The sequence below is a fragment of the Mustela putorius genome, unplaced genomic scaffold (genome assembly GCF_011764305.1).
Source record: "Mustela putorius furo isolate JIRA1106 unplaced genomic scaffold, ASM1176430v1.1 tig00003845_pilon_pilon_pilon, whole genome shotgun sequence".
NCBI classification, from domain to species: Eukaryota; Metazoa; Chordata; class Mammalia; order Carnivora; family Mustelidae; genus Mustela; species Mustela putorius.
Window position 1 is genome coordinate 10463020 of NW_025421998.1, and position 19959 is coordinate 10482978.

A 19959-nucleotide genomic window follows, 5' to 3' on the forward strand; every position below is an offset into this window, starting at 1 on the left:
TTCTTCTTCTTCACAAGGGTTTTTAAGGAAAGAAGTTTTTAATATTTATGAAGTCAAGCATCTCCATTTTTTTTTTTAACAGGTTGTGCCTTTTTGGATCAAACCTAAGAACTCTGTATAGTCCTATATTCTGAAGATTTTCCACTCTTTATTTTTTATTTTTTACATTTTACATATTTTTTTCTTTTGTTTTTACAATACAGATGATATCTGCAATCATTTTGAGTTAGTTTTGCTTTATGTATGAGATTTAGGACCAGCCTATTTTTGTTGTTACTGTTTTGCCTGTGGATGTCACATTTCTCCCAACATCCTTTGTTAAAAATGCTGTCCTTTCTCCATTGAATAGCTTTAGTTCTTTTGTTCGACTATAGTTGAGAATATTTGTGTGGCTCTATTTCTGGGTTCTTTATCCTTTTCCCTTCTTTGTGTTTATGCCTCTCTCAATACCTCCCTGTTTTATCTACTGTGGCCTTAATGATGGGCCACTATTCTTCCCATTGTATCCCTGTCTTAGCAAGATTGTGTTATCTATTTTAGGATCTGTGCATCATTAAATAAATTTTAGCAAAAGTCTGTGTATGTCTACAAAACCCTTTGGGATGTTGGTAGGAATTATGTTAGTCAGTCCTGCACAGGCATACCTCATTTTATTACGCCTTGCTTTACTGCGCTTCACAGCTACTGCGCTTCTTTACAAATTGAAGGTTCCAGACTTCAGTGCAGGAAGTCACTGCAGATGTGGTGGAAGCAGCCAGAGAACTGGAACTGGATATGGAGCCTGAAGATGGGACTGGATTGCTACAGTCTCAGGATCAAACGTGAGCGGAGGAGGAGTTGCTTCTTACGGACCCGCAAAGACTGGTTTTGTGAGATGGAATCCGCTCCTGGTGGAGATTCTGTGAAGACCGTTGAAGGGACAACAACAGATTTAGAATATTGCAGGAACTTAGCTGATAAAGCAGCGGTGGTGGAGTTCGAGAGGACAGACTCCAACTTCGGAAGAAGTTCTGTGGGTAGACAGAACTTTGGTACAGGCTGTACCAAACAGCCTCCCATGCTACAGAGAAAGCATTCGCAAAAGCAAGAGCAATCGACGTGGCAAAGTTCACTGTTATCTTAGCTTTAGAAATGGCCATGGCCACACCATCCTTCAGCCACCACCACCCTGGTTAGTCAGCAGCCATCAACATTGAGGCAGAGCCTTCACCCGCAAAAAGATAGGACTTCGTGATAGCTCAGATGATGGCTAGCATTGTTTAGCAAAAGGTATTTTTTAGTTAAGATCTGTACAATGTTTTGTTTAGACATACTGCTGCCATTGCACACTTAATAGACTAGAAGATTGCATAAATATAATTTTTGTATGCCTGGGGAAACCAAAAAATTTGAGTCAGTTTATTGTGATACTGGCTTTAGAGTGGTGGTTGGGGCAAAACCCATAGTATCTCTGATGTGTGCTTCTGTATAAAATTGGGAATAACTTAGCTTTTACTGTGTTCTTTCTTCCAATCCATGGACGTGATCTCTCTCTACATCATTTTAGGTCTTCGACATTTTTTTTAATCATCTTTTTTGTATGTTTTAGCATACATAACCTATACATTTTAATAAGTTTATACTAAGTGTTTCCTTTTCTGTGGAACAGCATTAAGTAATCTGTATTTTAATTTGCTCTTCGTCAGTGTATGGTAATGCATTTTTATCAGCACGTGTTTACCTTGTTTCTAAGGTACCTGCTGAACTTAGATAAGAGCTCTAGGAGGTTTTTTGTATTGTGGAAGGTTTCACATTCCTTGGGGTTTTCTTTGCTGACAGTCATGTCATTTCCTAATTGAGGCAGTTTTATTTTTTCCTTTCCAATCTGTATGTTTGGGTCTTTACTGATTTTTTGAATTACTGAAGTGGCTAAAACATCCATGCTGTGTTTAATATAGGTCGTGAGAGTAGATACCCTTTCCTTTTTTTTGAGCTTATGGAGAAAGCATTCATCTTTCCACATGAAGTACTATGTCTGCTGTAGGTTTTTTGTAGATGCTTTTTGTAAATAATTCTGAGACAATTCCCCTGTAATCTTATTTTGGTGAGATTTTGTTAATAATAAGTATTGGCTGTTGTCTAAGGCTTTTCTGAGTTAATTTTTGAGATCATAGGATTTTTCTTCTTTTATATGCGGATATGTGGATGACATTGATTGGTTTTAAAATAATGAAGCGACCTTGCCTACCTGGAATAAATCCCACATGGTCATGCTGAAAATGTCTTAGACATGGTTGGATTTAGTTTGTTCATACTGTGTTGAGTTCATGAACGATACTGGTCCCTAGTTGTTCTTTGATACAGACTCTGACTGGCTTTGGTTTTTAGGTAATACTAGATTCACAAAATAAAGTGGGAAGTTTTACCATCTCTTCTGTTTTCTGGAAGAGATGATTTAACTTCAGCATTAGTTTTTAAAATGTTTGGTAGAATTTTCTTGGGAAACTGGGAGATTTTTATTTACCGAGCTTTTTCTTACATATTTAATTCCTTTAATCGTTACAGAACTATTCAGATATTTGTTTTTATTTCTTTAAAGATTATTTTTATTTATTTGAGAGAGAGTGAGAGTTAGAGAGATCACAGAAGAAGACGGAGAAGCAGGCTCCCTGCTTAGCTGGGAGCCTGACACAGGGATTGCCCAGGACTCCAGGATCATGACCTGAGCTGAAGGCAGATACTCAACCGACCAAGCCACCCAGGCACCCCTAAATATTTGTTTTTATTGTAGTTGAACTTTTAACTTGGTAGTGTTTGAAGAATTGGTCCATTTCTAATTTGTCATATGCTTGAAGATAAAGTCCTGTGGAGTTTTCTGTTATTGACCTTCAGCACCTGTTGGTAATACTCTCCATTTCATTGCTAATCGTTCTGTTTGGTCTTCTCTGTTATTTTTGTCACTCTTGCTAGAATTTATTAATTTTATTGATCTTATGAAAAACTAGCTTTGTGTGATATTGACTTTATTGTTTTCCTGTTTTCAGTTCCATTAAATTTGACTTCCATCTTATTTCCTTTTTTCTATTCTCTTTCTTTTTTGTCTTCCGGTTCTTTTTATAGTTGCTTGAGATAGGGGCTTTGTTTAGTGTTTTTTTTTATTTCCTTGCCTCATATAAAGGTTTGTGCTGTAAATTTCCACTCAGCAGTGCTTTAGCTGCATCTCACATATTTTCATATATCATTGATTTTATTTTTCTAAATTTTTATTTAAATTCCAATTAGTTCACATACAGTATAATACTAATTTCAGGTGTAGAACTTAGTGATTCAACACTTCCCTATATCACCTGGTGCTCATCATGAGAAGTGCACTCCTAATTCCCCATCTCCTGTTTTCCCCACATCTTACACGCTGCCCCCCCCCACCCCTCTGGTAACCAGTAGTGTGTACTCTAGTGAAGAGTCTTGTTTCTTGGCTTGCCTCTCTCTCTTTTTTTCCTTCACTCCTTTGTTTTATTTTCTTTCTTTTCTTCCAGGATTTTATTTAAATTGTAGTTAGTTAATTTGTAGTGTTTTGTTGGTTTCTGGAGTAGAATTTAGTCATTCATCACTTATATATAACACCTAGTGCTCATTGTAATACATGCCCTCTTTAATCCCTGTCACCTATCTAACCTATCCTCCCCTACTGCCCACTTCCCCTCCAACAACCATCAGTTTGTTTGCTATAGTTAAAGCCACTTATGGTTTGCCTCCCTCTTTCGTTTTATTTCTTAAATGCCACATATGAGTGAAATCATATGGTATTTGTATTCTCTGACTTATTTTGTTTAGTATAATATTCTATAGCTCTGTTCATGTTGTTGCATAGGGGAAGATTTCATTCATTTTTATGGCTGAATAATATTCTATTGTGTATATATACCACATCTTCTTTATCCATTCATCTGGCCAATGGGCATTTGGACTGTTTCCATAATTTGACTATTGTTGATAATGCTGCTATAAACATTGGAGTGCATGTATCCTTTTAAATCAGTGTTTTTGTATCCTTTCACTATTTGCAGATGACATGATAAACTGTACAGAAAATCCAAAAGACTCCACTAAAAAAATTGCTAAAACTGATACATAAATTCAATAAAATCACAGGGTACAAAATCAACACACAGAAATCTGTATTTCTATATAACAGTAAGGAAGCTGCAGAAAGAGAAATCAAGGAACCAGTCCCATTTCTGATTGTACCCAAAACCATAATATACTTAGGAATAAACCTAACCAAAGAGGTAAAAGATCTGTGCTCTGAAAACTATAAAACATTGTTGGTGAGAATGCAGGGGTGGTAGAATACCTCTCTGGAAAACAGTATGGAGCTTCCTCAAAAAGTTGAAGGTAGAGCTGCCTTACAACCCAGCAACTGTACTATTAGGTATTTACCCCAAAGATACAAATGTAGTGAATGGAAAGGGTCATTTTTGATATGCGTGCACACAAGGGGCACACACTGGAATGTCACTCATCCATCAGAACTAATGAAATCTTGCTATTTGCAATGATGTGGATGGAACTAGAGGGTATTATGCTAAGTGAAATAAGTCAGTCAGAGAAAGAAAAATATATGTGAAATTTAAGAAACAAAACAGGATCACAGGGGAAAGAAAGGAAAAATAAAGATGACATCAGAGAGGGAGACAAACCATAAGAGACTCTTAGAAAATATACTGAGGGTTGTTGGAGGGAAGCTGGGTGATGGGAATAGGATAACTGGGTGATGGACATTGAGGGCACGTGATCTGATGAACACTGGTATTACATGCAATTGATGAATAACTGAACTCTACATCTGAAACTAATGATACACTATATGTTAATTAACTGAATTTAAATAAAGTAAGATAAAAAACACAGATAAATGAAACTGAAAATGACATAAACAGACAACTATTCCATGCTTATGGATTGGAAGAACAAGTATTAAGATACCTATATTACCTAATGTAATCTACACATTTAATACAATACCTATCAAAATACAATGAGCATTTTTCACAGAGCTGGAACAAACAATCCTAACATTTGTATGGAACTGAAGAAAACACCAAATAGCCAAAACAAAACAAAGCAAAACTGGAGGCATCAACATTCAAATTTTATTATAAAGCTGTAGTTATCATGACCTGTGGTCCTGGCACAAAAACAGACACATAGATCAATGGAACAGAATAGAAAAACCAGAAATGGACCTACAACTGTACGGTCAGTTAAAACTTGACAAAGTAGGAAAGACTATCCAATGGAAGAAAGATAGTCCCTTCAATAAATGGTGTTGGAAAAACTGGACAGCAACCTGCAGAAGAATGAAACTGAACCACTTTCTCACATAATACACAAAAATAAACTCAGAATGGATGGAAGACCTAAATGTGGGACAGGAAACCATTAAAATCCTAGAGGAGAACACAAGCAATAACCTCTTTGACATTGGCCACAGCAACTTCTTACTAAATATGTCTCTTGAGGCAAGGGAAACTAAGCAAAAATGATCAGGACTTCATCAAAATAAAAAGCTCCTGCACAGTGAAGAAAACACCAAAAAAACTAAAGACAAAGGACAGAATGGGAGACGATATTTACAAATCACATATGTGATAGGATCCAAAATATATAAAAAACTTACAAAACTCAGCATCCAGAAAACAAATAATATAATTTAAAAATGGGCAGAAGAAATGAGTAGACATTTTTCCAAAGAAGACCTACAGATGGTGAACCAACACATGGAAAGATGCTCAACATCTTTGTAATCACAGATTATGGGGAAATGCAAATAAGGTGCAAACCAGGGAAATATAAATCAAAACTGCAATGGGATATCACTTTACACCTGTCAGAACAGCCAAAATTAATAGCACAGGAACCAACAGGTATTGGCGAGGATGTGGAGAAAGGGGACCTCTCTTACACTGTTGTTAGGAATGCAAACTGGTACACCTGCTCTGGAAAACACTATGTAGTTTCCTCAAAAAGTTAAAAATAGAACAACCCTATGATCCAGGAATCTCACTGCTGGGTGTTTACCCAAAGGGTGTCATTGATTTCAGTTCTTTTCGATTTGGTGAGCTTTATTGGAAGGTCCAGAACATGATCTGTCTTGGTAAGCATTGTTTGAGTACTTGGAAAAAAAAAATTGCTTTTGTTGAGTTTCTTTTTTGGTATTTAGGTTATGATAACATTGTTTACATCATTTGACAGTCTTTCTCGTTTTCCTATGTAATAGTTCCATCAGTTGTGGATAGGACATGCTAACTCCTAATTTCCTCCTTCTCTAGGTGCTAGCAGCCAGCATTCAACTTTTTGTTTCTTTGAGTTTGACTCTTTTACATGCCTCATATAAATGGAATCATATAGTAATTGCCATTTCGTAATTGGCTTATTTCACTTAGCTTAATGTCCTCAAGGTTTATCCATATTATACCATGTCTTAGAAGTTTCTTCCTTTTAAAAGGTTGCATAACATTCCATTGTACATAAATGCCACATTTTGTTATCCATTCATTTATTGATAGAATGAGTAACTTTCACCTTGTAGCTCTTAAGAATTATGTATTTATAAACATGACTGTTTATGGAAAGTTCCATATATCTGTTAAGTGCATTTGGTTTATAGTGTTGTTCAAGTCTGGTGGTTCCTTATTGATTTTATGTCTAAATGTTCTGTCCATTATTGCAGTTGGAGTACTGAAGTGTCCTAGTATTATTATATTGATGCTATTTTTTCCTTCAGTTCTATCAGTATTTGCTTTATATGTTTATATATTCTATGTTTGATGCAGATATATTTATAATTATTATATCATTCTTTTGAATTGACTCTTTAATCATTATATAATTACTTTTTTTTATGACTATTTTTTTTTATTTGTGTCAAGGTGATTTTTTCCAGATATAAGTATGGCATCCTTGCCCTGGTTTTCATCGATGGATTTTTTTTTTTTCATTCTACACTTTTAGCCTATGAGTTTCCTTAAATCTAAAATCGCTTTCTTGTACACAGCTTCGAGTTGGGTCTTATTTTATCCATAAAGCCACTCTGTGTTTTTTGACTGGGGGTTTTAATCTGTTTATAGTTAAAGTAATTATTGTCATGTAAGGGCTTCCTCTTTCCAGTTTGTTAATTGTTTTTTGTCTGCTGTATAGGTCATTACTGTCGTCCTTTGGTGCTGACTTCCTTTGTTATTTGATGGTTTTTTTTTTTTTATTATTGATATGCTTTGATTCCCTTCTTCAGCTATTTCCTTTGTGGTTATCATAAAGCTTATATATAAATCTTAGATTTATAACAGTCTATTTTAACTGGATAACTTAACTGTACATGAAAAAAATCTACATTTTTCTATCCCCCCCCCACACTCCATTATTGATGTCACAGTTCACATCTTTTATATTGCGGATCCATTAACAGGTTTTTGTAGTTATGTTTATTATTAATACTTATGTCTTTAACTTTTTTTCTGGCTTTAATTAAATTTTCTGTGTCACCCTTATAGTGTTATGTTATTTTGTATTTGTGTATATATTTACATTTACCAGTGAGATTTATACTTCCATTTTTTAAAAGATTTGTCTTAGAGAGTGAGTGTGTGAGAATAAGGGGCAGATGGGGTGAGGGAGAGGGAGAGAGAATTTTTAAGCACATAGTGCTGAGCACAGAGCCCTATGTGGGGCTTGATCCCATGCCCTGAGATTACATCCTGAGCCCAAACCAAGAGTCGGATGCTTAACCATATGTGCCACGCGGGCATCCCTATGCTTTCATTTTTTTAATGTTGCTATTTAGCATCCTTTTATTTCATCTTGTTGAATTCTCCTTAACACTTTTTGTAAGGCACTGTTCTCACTGAAATGTTGGGGCTTCTGGTCGTATCAAACTCCTTCGGTTTTTGTTTGCTGGCTGAAGATCTCAGCTCCTCTTCTTCTTCGTCTTCATCTTCGTCTTCGTCTTCATCATTGTCTTCATTGTCTTCTTCCTCTTTGTCGTCATTGTCTTTGTCTTCGTCGTCATCTTCGTCTTCTTCATTGTCGTCATCTTCTTCCTTGTCGTCTTCGTCTGTCTTCGTCGTCTTCTTCATCTTTTTCTTTGTCTTCATCTTTGTCTTCTTCATGGTCATCTTCTTCGTCTTCTTAGTCGTTGTTGTCGTCTTCTTCTTCCTTCCCCATCTCCTTCATTTTTAAAGGGCAGTTTTGATGGCTGTACTATCCTTGATTGGTAGGTTCTTTTTCATTCTGCACTTTAAGTGTATTATTACACACTTTTCTGGCCTGCAAGGTTTCTGCTGAGAAATCTGCTGATAGTATCATAGGACGGGGTGTATCCTTTATTTGATTGGTTGCTTTTCTCCAGCTGCTTTCCTAATTCATAATGTTTCTTGGTGTCCTTTGTGCAACTCATTTGCGATTCTTTAAGCTTCATGAACCTGGATGTCTGTTTATTTTCCCGGGATTAGGAAATTCTTTGATATTATTTCTTCAAATTAGCTTTCTGTTTCTTTGTGTTTTTCTTACTTACGGGATCTCCATAATGTGTGTGTTGACTTGGTTGGTGTCAAATATGTCCTGTAGGCTTTCTTCAGCTTTATTTCTTTTTTCTTCTCTGACTGGATAATTTCAAATTATCTGCTTTTGAGTTCACGGATTTCTTTTCTGCTTAATTGAAACTCTTAATTGAATTTTTCAGTTCAGTCATTATATTCTTCACACCAAAATTTCTTTGGTCCTTTTTTTATGGTTTTTATTTCTTTATTGGACTTTTCATTTTGTTCATTTGTTGTTTTCCTGATTTTGTTTATTATCTCTCTGTGTTTTCTTGTGTCTTACTGAGCTTCTTTAAGATTATTTTGAATTCTTTGTTAGGCAGTTCATAGATCTTTGTATCCTTGTAGTCTGCTGTTGGAGCTTTTTTAGTTTGCTTGTTTCTGTTGTCATACTTCCATGATTTCTTTGTGATCCTGGTAACCTTGTTTGGTGTCTGTACATGTAAAGAAATTGTCACTTCTTCCTATCTTCATGTTCTTGCTTTAGGAGGGAATGGCCAGAGTAGAGATTTTGTGGGATAGGGTGGAGTTTCCCAAACCTTTTATTTGGAAGCACCTCCTTAGTTTCTCTAGCTCTTTCCTGGGGGAATGTCTAAGAGTTGTATTCCTTCTTCCATCCTGTAGAGCCATGCTGGGTGCTGAGAACCATAGCAAGTGTTAAGAGCAACTCAGTCGTTTTCTCCAGGGCAATGTCCTGAAATGCTAGGACTTTGTGTGCCAGCTCCCTTCTAAAGGAGGTATTTTATGATTTTGCTCCTTCTCCATAGCTGTAGAGTCATGCCAGCTACCCTAAAGGTCATCTTCCTCTTTTCCCTAAAGCAGTGCACTTAGATTTTGGACCAGTGGGTACAAGCACCATTTTCCTCCCTCTTGAAAGCAAATCATTATGTAGTAATTTACAGAGAAGTCTTTGCTTTCCCCATTGTTCTACTCCAGCCCTTTTCCTTTTCCTTCCCCAGCTTTGATAGAGAAGCTTTCTTATTATTTCCCCTTTGTAGCTGAAGTTTTTTCTTCGTTCATTGTTTTACTTAGTCTTTTTTTTTTTTTTTAACAGATTTAAGGCTTTTCCCCCTTATCTCTGTAGGCTAGCAAATTAGAATACTCTGGAGGATGCTAAATTGGAACATCCTCGAATACTAGAATTAGTATCAAATGAATAAGGAATTTAGCTACAATTACATTTGTAGTTCTCTCCTCATCTTTAGCCTCTCTTTCTCTCTCTCTTTTTCACTCTTTTTCTTCCTGTCTTCTTTCCTTTCTGTTCTCATTCCCTATCATTGTTGAAATATAGTGACACAAGGTCTTAGTCCTCTTATGTTCAGTGAGGTGATTTGTAGCAGGAGGTTTTTTCAGGATATCTACCGTACCATATGGTTGGAAGTGGAAATCTTTTCCTGTAGTTTTAAATGTCATTTTTGTACTCCTACTGCCTGTGGCTTGCTTTTTTCAATTAGAAATATGCTACTTTAAAGTTTTTAAATATAACTGTTTAAATCTCTCATAATTTCAAAACATATAGTTTGCCTTTAGTGTTCTTCTTAAAAGCCTAGTTTTTCTAGTGCACATTGCAATTCTTGTGGAACAACCACCACTGCAGTGACATTGCTGAATGAAGAGTGGACTCTCTTGTCTTTTGCTTCAGGATTGAAGTAATCCCCACAGTACAAAGTTAAAATTTTCTCTTCTGAAGTGCTAGGATTCAGTATGTATCTCTGGAATGGATTACAACTTTCATAGAATTTAAATTGTTACATAAGCTTTTATTTTCTTCCTGTTGGCTTTGGTTCTGATTTGAAATTGAGCTTTATCCAAAAAAAGAAAGAAAGAAGGAAAGAAACTGAACTTTATCTCAATAGTTCTGTGCCCAGTTCACTGTCATGTGTACATAGTATCATGTTACAGTGATTCCACTATGAGAATGACAGCTTTATGTTTCTGTTTACAATACTTTTTTATAGTTCTCCTTTAGGACCTTCTCATATGAGATATGATATCTATTCTTTCATTTGCTCCCAGAGCACCGGTATCACTGGTCTTTTTTATGCAAACTCACAGTTATTTCCATTTTATCCAAGATACCTTTAAGCTTCTGTCTTCTTTATTTCTTAATTCTATCCCCATTTGATTATCATAGTTATTTTCCACAGAGATTTTCAAATATAGGTTCTAACCAAAGATTTCTAGAGGACTCTAACTTACAGGTGTAATATCTGTAACACCTGTAGATACTAGCTCTCCCCTAGTGGATAGTGGGGCTCTGGTTGGACTGTGGTCTTGTATTACGTATGATATGTTTTGCTTGTTGTAGAATTCCCATGATGTTAAGTAGTTACTGCTTTCTAAGCTTTTGGACAAATGTACAATAAATATTAACGCTTTTCCAATCACCTTTATTCACTACCTAACTTGGCATGGTCAATGGAACAGATTGTGTTATTTAAAATAAGCTACTCAACTTCTCTCTTACAGAATTCATGTATTTTACAGACTACTCATTGTTGAAACAGTAATGGCTTCTTGTTCTAGTCCTCTGATTAGTGACCAGTCACTGTAGAATATGTTCCTTCCATAGATGCTTAATCATTGTTTGAAGTACTCTGGGGGGTAGTGAAGGGGGGAGTAGCATGGGCTAGAAACTCTGATGTTTATTCAGTCAGATTAATTCTTTATATCTTAGGCCAGATAATTAATTTATGGAAAGTTTCTATAATTATGATTTGTTCTTACATCATCCAAATTGGTTGAAAGTGTTTTACATTAAAATCTGTAATCCTTACCCAGCTGAGAGAATTTGTCAGTTTCACCCTCTGGTACAAATAATTAGCCCCATGCTAACCATAAACATACTAAATATAAAGAATGTTTTGCCTTATTTTTATTTTTGTCAAAGAAGAGATCTATCCCTTATTTTTTTTAGAGGTAAAATAAGAAATAGTTATCTGATTTATATGATCATTTTTGTTCCTATCAGGTTTTCCCATATCTAGCATTGTTGATTCCCACCCACCCCCCCTTGGAAGTGGGATTAGGAAGCTGAGTGATTATGATTGTGTCTTCTGAAACTTTTAATTGTGTCTTGCATTTAAATATGGTTAATTAGATAGCAGATTTATGTCAAATTAATTCTTAAGCACTTTCTTAACCCAAATTTATGTGTTTGACCAAATGAATAGCAACAAATTTACCAAGATTTATCAAAAGCAAAAGCAAACCATTTAAACTATAAAAAGTTGGTGAGTAATTGACTAATAGAATAAGAGTTGTATATATACTTTAAATGCAATAGTATTGAAAAACATTTGTACTTACAATTTTCATGCAAGGAATGTAATTTGTTAGACATTTGAAGAAATCAGTAAGTTGAAGTACACCTTTGGTGGCTACAGACTGCCATGAGTCCATTCATTCATGTTCCTGACTGCATTAGAAGTTAGAACAATAAAATTGAGGAGAACTAACTGGCTTATAGAGGGTTTGAATTCATGACCCTACCTCACACTTTAACACTGAAAATCATAAGCCTCTTAATTTTAGGAGTCAAGTCAGAATAGTTATTACAAGTAGAAAGGCAATTAGTTATAGATCAGGGTGATGCTTTAGTTAGTTTATAAATTTAATTTTGGAAGAACAGAGCTGGAAATTTTAGTATTTACTGTATTTCCTCTTATTTTTAAACCTAATTTTTCTTTGTGGAAAGAGTGGAGGGTATTCCTTTTTAGGGGATATGCTTTTAAAGTTAAAGTATATGTTTTTAAATACATCAATTGTTGGAGTATGTTTCTTAGAGTATGTTTAATTTCAAAGAGCTATTTTGATTTTGCTCATATGCCATATATTATTCAAAATCCAAAGGGATCAAAATGTTGGTTATATATCTGAATGGTTTCTTTGGGTTGTATTTGAAGTACATTTGGAAATTTTATATTTATAGGTGAAATCTTTTAATTTTTATATGTGTTATGTATATCCATTGACTATAAGTAAGAACCTCAAAAATTTGTTTTCACTGCTTCTAAGTACATAAGCACCCTTATTTGTTCTAAAATTACATTTATTTCTGATAATAATTTTCTCATATTGTATTTCAATTTTAGGCTAAAAATCTTATAGAGAGATTTTTTAATCAACAAGTAGAAGTTCTAGGCAGACGTGCAGAGCCATTGCCTGAAATATACTATATTGAAGGTACTCTCCAAATGGTTTGGATTAATCGCTGCTTTCCAGGGTATGGAATGAATACCCTGAAACATCCAAAATGTCCTGAATGCTGTGGTATGTAATGAACTGTAATTTCATGGTTTATATTTATGAAAACTAACTTCTTTTCATGATGCCTAAGTGAATGCCTATTATTTATTTTTACTGTCATTTAGATATATCTCTAGCCTATTTGAAGCAGTGTTTGAAAAGGCTATGTGAATTTGAAGATCTAAAAGGAAAAAAGCTGGCTTGATTTCAGCCTTTGTAATAACATTATGGTAAAGGGATGGTAGCATTAGGCAGTTGTCTGGGAGGAAGTTCAAAGAATAGTTGTGTCACTTAGAGCTACTTACCCTAGGAGGAGCCTAGTGATGTTATTGTTTAGAATCAGTCATTGACGAGTTTACATTTGTATAGTCTAGAGGAGATATATTTTTACCTTTTTGTAAATTAAGCACAGGAATTGTTCTATTACTGATTGTTTTTTCTGACTTTTGATCCTAGCTCTAAGGAGTGTGAGCACTCTCTGGCTTTCATCTGTCTTTTCTGTTAACAGAGTTCTATAGAGGCTGTTTAGGATGAGTTAATTCATGGATTCAGTGTCTTTGAATTTCTGTTTTCAAAAGTTGAATGAGGCAGATAATCTTCAGTTTTATTTTATTTTATTTTATTGTGTTCAGTTTGTAGTGTTCATTGATTCATTAGTTGCGCATAACAGCCAGTGCTCATCACCACATGTGCCCTCCTTAATACCCATCACCTGGCTGCCCCATCCCCCAACCTGCGCCCCCTCTAAATCTTGTTTTAAAGGCTTTCTAATATCAACATCAATAAATTAGTACCATTGTCATTCAGTCTTCTCTGATGGTTCCTTTCCCCTCTCCTTCTACAATCTTAAGTTAGATCAAAATACTTTTCATATAATAGAGCACTAAATATTCTTGCTTTGCTTTATTTAATTGGCTAGATTTCACTTTGGTGTTATTTTTTCCTTCAGTTCTGTCAGTATTTTAGTTTTTTTCTCTGGTTAGTTTTTGTTAAAGGATATGAAATTTGACAAAAATGTACTTGAAAACTTATCTTAGGAAATATGACACAGATGTAACAAACAAAACACATATGCCAATTTTAACTATTTTCATGGTCTGTAATTATGTATATCACTTCAGAGCACAGATAATGATGAAGAAAGCCTGGAAAACCAAACAGTGAACCAGAACCTGGTAGTTTAACTGTCTATTAAATGAATTTATATTTTTACTTAATAAAGACCTAAGATAAACTAAAAAGTTTAATGTTTGTATCTCATTAATTCCAAAAGTTTCGAAATAGTTAAGCATAGCTCTTTCAAATAAAATAACAAGATTCTCTGAGAAGCACAGAAATTTCATTACTAAAATTTTTGTGCATTTATAAAATTGTGGAGAATAATACAGTTACCAGATTTTCTTGTTTTGCCATGTAATTGTAATGTTCGGTTTGTTATGCACTGTACTGTTTGATGAAGTTATTCATCAGTTATTTTACTCCTGATGACAGAGCATGTAAGGAAACTTACAAGTCTCAAAAATATTTTCTGCCTACTATTTTGTTCTCCCAGAAACATGGTCTCTGCCCACCTCTGTCTGTTTAGAGACAGGAGAGATTCATCCTTGGAACAGTTAAGGAACAAGAGGTCTGCTAATCTGCAGGGAAGATCGTGAAAAGGAGATAATATTAAGGAAACTGAGTTACAGATGGCCTGGGTCACAGGGAATGTGGTTGAGATATTGCTTTGAAACGATGTTGGACTTGTTGTCTTTGAAGGTGCAGGGGTAGCATTTACTTTCCAGGGTAGGGCCTGAAGGAGTGTCAGGTTTCTGGGAGAGTTTTGCATAATTTGGGCTAGAGGAGGAGTAGAGAAGAGCTGCGGGCTTAGTGGGGTTTAGAGAGCAAAGTGGAATAGCTCAACTTTAATGTGGCAGCAGGAGCCACATCTTTTGAGTAGAGGACAGAAATAAATTTATTTTTTTAATTTTATGGGATAATTATCGTTGCTCAGTATACTTATTAACTAGAGATTTGCTAAATTTCATCTCACGCCATCATATGGTAAATATTTTAATTTAGAATCTTCTTTGTGTTGTTATTGTCTGTTAGACGAATGAAGTGAGACTGAACTTGCTTTTTGAGCAGAAATCAGTTAAGTCTAATGTGACCATCATATACAGTGGTTTTTGTCTATCTTACACAGTGGTTTTTGTCTATCTTACAGGAGGCCATCACTCAATTTTTAGAGAACTTTTACTACCCAAAAAGACATTTAAATCATTCTTTGAATTGGAAGGCAGTATAAAATATTTGCCACTGGTTACAGGACAAAATTAACGTATTAAATGAACTTCATTTGCGTATAAATGGACTACTAGAAGGAGCAAATAAAACCTAGGAGGTACTTTGTAAAGCCACTTACTTCCAAAATGAAAACACCATGAGTTTATGTTTAACAAAGGAGATTGGTCAGGACAGGAATGTTCATTATGTGAGAGAAGGTTATTTACTTTTTCAGCAGTAGGCGAAGTGAGTAGTGGTGTTGTCTTTTCTTTTGGATGTCTTATTTCACTCATGTAATTTTACTTGTCCATGACAGATAAAGATTACTTGCTTATAAACTAGTAGAGCCTTAACATTTCTACCTGTGTAGAATTTTTCTAATTTTTGTAACGTTTTAAATTAATTTTCACTGTGAAATACTTCTTTAATTTCACATTTAGCATTGCTTATTATATGCATGATTTTGTCAATCATTTTGGCCCTGAAAGAGAAGATTCTAATTAAATTGTGAATCATAGACGTCTCTTAATTTCATTAATTGTATCCTAAGCATAATACAAAACCAAAGACCAGCTAGAGTATTATACTGTTTTCTGATTTTTTTTTAAAACATAAGATTCTGAAATATTTCCTGGTAATTTCTGTAGTTTCTGTTATTTCTATATAAACCTGTATATCTTGTTTTTTATGTTTATTTTATTCTTATCACCTCAAAAATAAACAAAAAAAAGAACACCTGTATGTTAAATAACATTTTTGACATAATAATCACACTTCACCTTCTTTTTCTTCCTCTTTAAATTATTGCAGTAGTTTTAAAAGTCTAATATAATAGACTAATATAATATAATAATATAATAAAAATACCCAAAGATTTTTGTCAAAATAAATCAATGTATGGGAAGCAGACATCTACATCTGTAACAAGTTTTCTAGGTGATTCTAATACATGTGGAGGTTAGAGATTCCTGAGTGTTAGTGTGGGCATGGCAACAGCTGGTAAAGTGCTTTCCTGTTAGTGTTGGTCTGGTAATACCTCAGGGAAGTGCTTTAATAGTAGTAACATTGGTAAGGCAGTACCTACATAATAAAACTTCCCTTCTACTAGTGAAACATTGTTTTTCACGGACTTCTGAGGATTGATTGTGTAGTTTAGTAATAGTTTATACAGTGTTGTTAATTTCTGTTGCTTTCTTTATAGATAAGATTTGCTGTTGTACATTCAAATTTGGGGAATCCCAGGAAGAATCAAGCAAGGAGATCTTTGATAGTGGTATAGTGTCTATGTGAGTGGTCAGAAATAACTAGGTTACAGGTTAGAGTATTTAAACATCTTGAGATGATTTTGTTAAGTGATTTTAGTAATAAAGTCCTTATGTACTTTAATTATGCAGTGAAAGTGAATTGTTTAATAGATATAGTTGCTTCTAAAAGCGCTCTTAGACTCTGAAATTTATTCTGCTTAGACATGCAAACCCTCAACCTTTGTTTTAATTTTAAATCCAAAAACCAAGAAAAATAATGATTAAAAAGAAAAAACTGATATTGAGAAAACAGTTGAAGGCAAGAAATCTCACTGTATACACAGAGGGCGTTACAGTATGATAAAAGGATAAATCTACCAAAGATGATAAAATAATATAATATTGCTAAATTTGTGAATGCTTAATAAATAACATGTTTTAAATACAAAAACCAAAAATTGTCAGAGAAGTAAAACTGGAATGCCAAGCCATATAGAACAACAGTGAAATTGGAACCAGTCAAAAATCACTTCCAGAGGTGTTGTAGACATAATACATAAAGAAAAACTGTAAATATTTTAGAATATAATGTAGGAAAATATCATCATGTCTTTAGGATCAGAAAAACAATTTCTGAAAAAAAGCACAAAAAATCACTAATTTTATTTTTTAATTTATTTTATTTTTTTTAAATCACTAATTTTAATAAGTGATAATTTTTCTACTAAATTAAGTATTTCTGTTTATCAAGACAGTGCAGAGAGATAAAAGATAATCCACAGAATGAGAAAATTTATTTGTAGTGGACATAACCAACAAAAGACTAGTACCCAGGGCATATAAATAAAGAACCTGTAAAAAAATTAAAAAAAAAAATTTTTAAATAGGAAATTTAACAAGTTTACTTCACAAAAGATTAATTCCAGATGATCAATGGATATGTGAAAATAGGTTCAAACTTTATGTAACTAGAGAAATATGAACTAAGAACAGAATGAGATCCTACTGCCACAGCTGTGAAATTGGCAGAAAGTAAGCAGTTGTGACCAACTAGGTGTTGAAAAGGGTGCAGTGCCCCTGGGGAGCCGCTACGCCCTGCCTGCCTGAATGGAGATCCTGCCACTTTGGAACACAGCTTGGCAGTGCAATAAATGCGCAGTACACCCACTGCGTGACTGGCATTCAGCTCTTAGGGAAAGCTCATCTTTGTATATTTCGTAATAGCCCCAAACCAGAGGCAGCCCAAATGTCCATTAATGGTAAAGCATATGAAGAAACAGTGATCTGTTCATACAGTGGAATGCTTCACGAGAGTGGCAGTCAATGAGTGGGGATCACAAGCATTCGCATACATTTTATAAACGCAGCTCCTGGGAAGGAAGCTAACTACCACAGAACCTACAACTGAGGCATAGCTAACCACTGTTACAGAGATTCATTCATGAGACACAGCAGAGGAGTGTTGACTTCTGGAGAGATGGAAGGGAGTATGATTCGTGGGGGCACAGGAGGAATTTTGGGAAGATGCCAGTTTTCTGTGTTACAGCCTACACTGTTTCTAGATTGGTTTCTATGCAAATATTTGTCATATTGTACATTTATATCTTGTTTTTTTCTCTCCATGGGTTATATTTCATTATAAAATGTGACAATATTAAATTTTTCCCTCAGCTTGAACACCATTGTTAAAGGCGCTGTGAAGAAAAAAAATTAAAATTGCAAGGAGTTTTTTTCTCTAATGATTCAAACTTATGATTTCTGTGTAGTGTCACTTGATCTTTGTCTTCATAAATTTATAATTTTAATAGAGCTATTAATGATGGTTCAGTGGGAATAATGAAATTATTATGAATTATTTTCTATTAAGTTATAGTTCTGTATTACTCTGCTGTCTTTGTACTAGTTTTATTTATTTGAAACAGCTAACAATAAAATTGTTTTAGCATTTTGTTTATGTGGACCTTTAGATTATTTTTTGTTTTTACTACTATGTTAAAGATGATTTATAATTACACTTAATCAACTTATATATTTTCAGTGATTCCTTATACAAATTTACAGAAATGTGAGCACTACTTTTAGAAAGTGAGCATTTTGACTTGGATATTTTTTGGTGTGTTATTTTATTTCAGATTAAAGCTTTTACCCTATTTTAACCTCTCCAACAATAAAGGTGTAATTACAGACTTGTTGGAACTTCTTTTATTGGACTCGGAGCATCACTTCCCAAAGAGTAAAAAGCAGACCCTAAGGGCCAAGTAAAGCAAGGCCTGTGTTACTCACGTCACTGCATGCTCCGGGGGCTCCCACCCTCCCACTCGAGGCTCCTGAACCAAACAACATTCCATGAGGTTTTCTTCCCTTTTCCTTCCTTTCTTTCTCCCTCACTGCCCCCCACCACAGTTAAATTCTATTTTGTGTCTTTCTCCCGAATTTATTTCTCTGTCTCTATTCCTATTATAATTATCTACTTTGAATTCCATTTTCTGTGTGTGCCTGAGACAATCATCTTCTCCTCCTAACTGCCATCCCTCGTCTCTTCAGTCCACACCTCACATTACTCTCACTTGTACTTCTAAATTCCACATGCAATCCCTTCATTTCTTCGCTTCCAAACCTGTGGTAATAAAACCCTGGCTTCAGAGCATAACTTGCTGTACCTTCAATGAGCCAATTCCTGCTTAGCTTTCAGCAACTCATAAATACCTTTATTACAATAATGGCATCATTTTATGCCTTATCCAACCAGAAATGTGTTAGAATCTCGTAATATGTATATGGTACTTATTATTATTAAGTGTAAGGCCCTAGGGATACATTGATGAATGACCTAAAAAGTTACTTCCTTGATGTTTAAATTCATCAGGTCAAACAACTCATAAAGAGAGAAGTGAATAAAATCATCACATGTGGTGATAGGCCCAGTGAAAAACATTCAACAAGGTGATGTGATATACTGTAGTTTATCAGTTGGGTCCAAACAGAAAACAGACGCCTACTCACTAGTATTTTGAATAACATTTAATGAAAGTGCCATTGTTAGAGGTTTGGGCAGAGTGAAGGGGGGCAGTAAGGTATGTTGAGGCATCTAGGACTACAACAGCTTTAAACATTTTCCATCCCTAGTTTTGAAGGATAAAGAGGAGGAAGGAAGGTGCAGAAACTTATAAGGGCTGGTGCTGGAGAGATGGACTGCCTGGTGCAGGCTATGGGCATATGATGAGGCAGTCACTACAGAGAACCCACAGCTAGCAAGAGGGGAACACATGCCCTGCACTGCAGTCCTCTAATGGAGCCTCTCTGGCCAGACGCAAAGGGAAGGGACCTGTGTGACGGAGTCTGTTGATGTCAGTTCTAGGAGAAGGGAGGGAAATGCACTAGGCTGAGGGTTCAAATGAGACTGACCATCAGGGAGAGTAAGTAGGGTTTGGACAGAGGACTGAATGTCTACATTAATTGGACTTCAGGGAAGGCTTCACTCAAAAAGTGACTCTTGAGTTCAGCCCCGTGTGATAAGAAGCAGATCATGCAGAGATCTGTGAACTGAGTTTTCCTGCAGAGAGAAGACACATACAAAGGCCAGACTTAGCATGGCCTGCTTAATAAGGTACTATTGGCCATGACCATAG

At 35.0% G+C, this 19959-nt stretch overlaps 1 protein-coding gene across 1 annotated transcript in view; it reads left to right on the forward strand.

The window, feature by feature from the left end:
• LOC101693045 (zona pellucida binding protein) overlaps positions 1-19959 on the forward strand; it is a 106567-nt gene that overhangs the window by 58234 nt on the left and 28374 nt on the right. The window contains exon 7 of the mRNA XM_004739400.2: positions 12668-12845. Within this exon, the coding sequence (XP_004739457.1) occupies positions 12668-12845 (178 nt within the window). The remainder of the gene's footprint in view (positions 1-12667; positions 12846-19959) is intronic.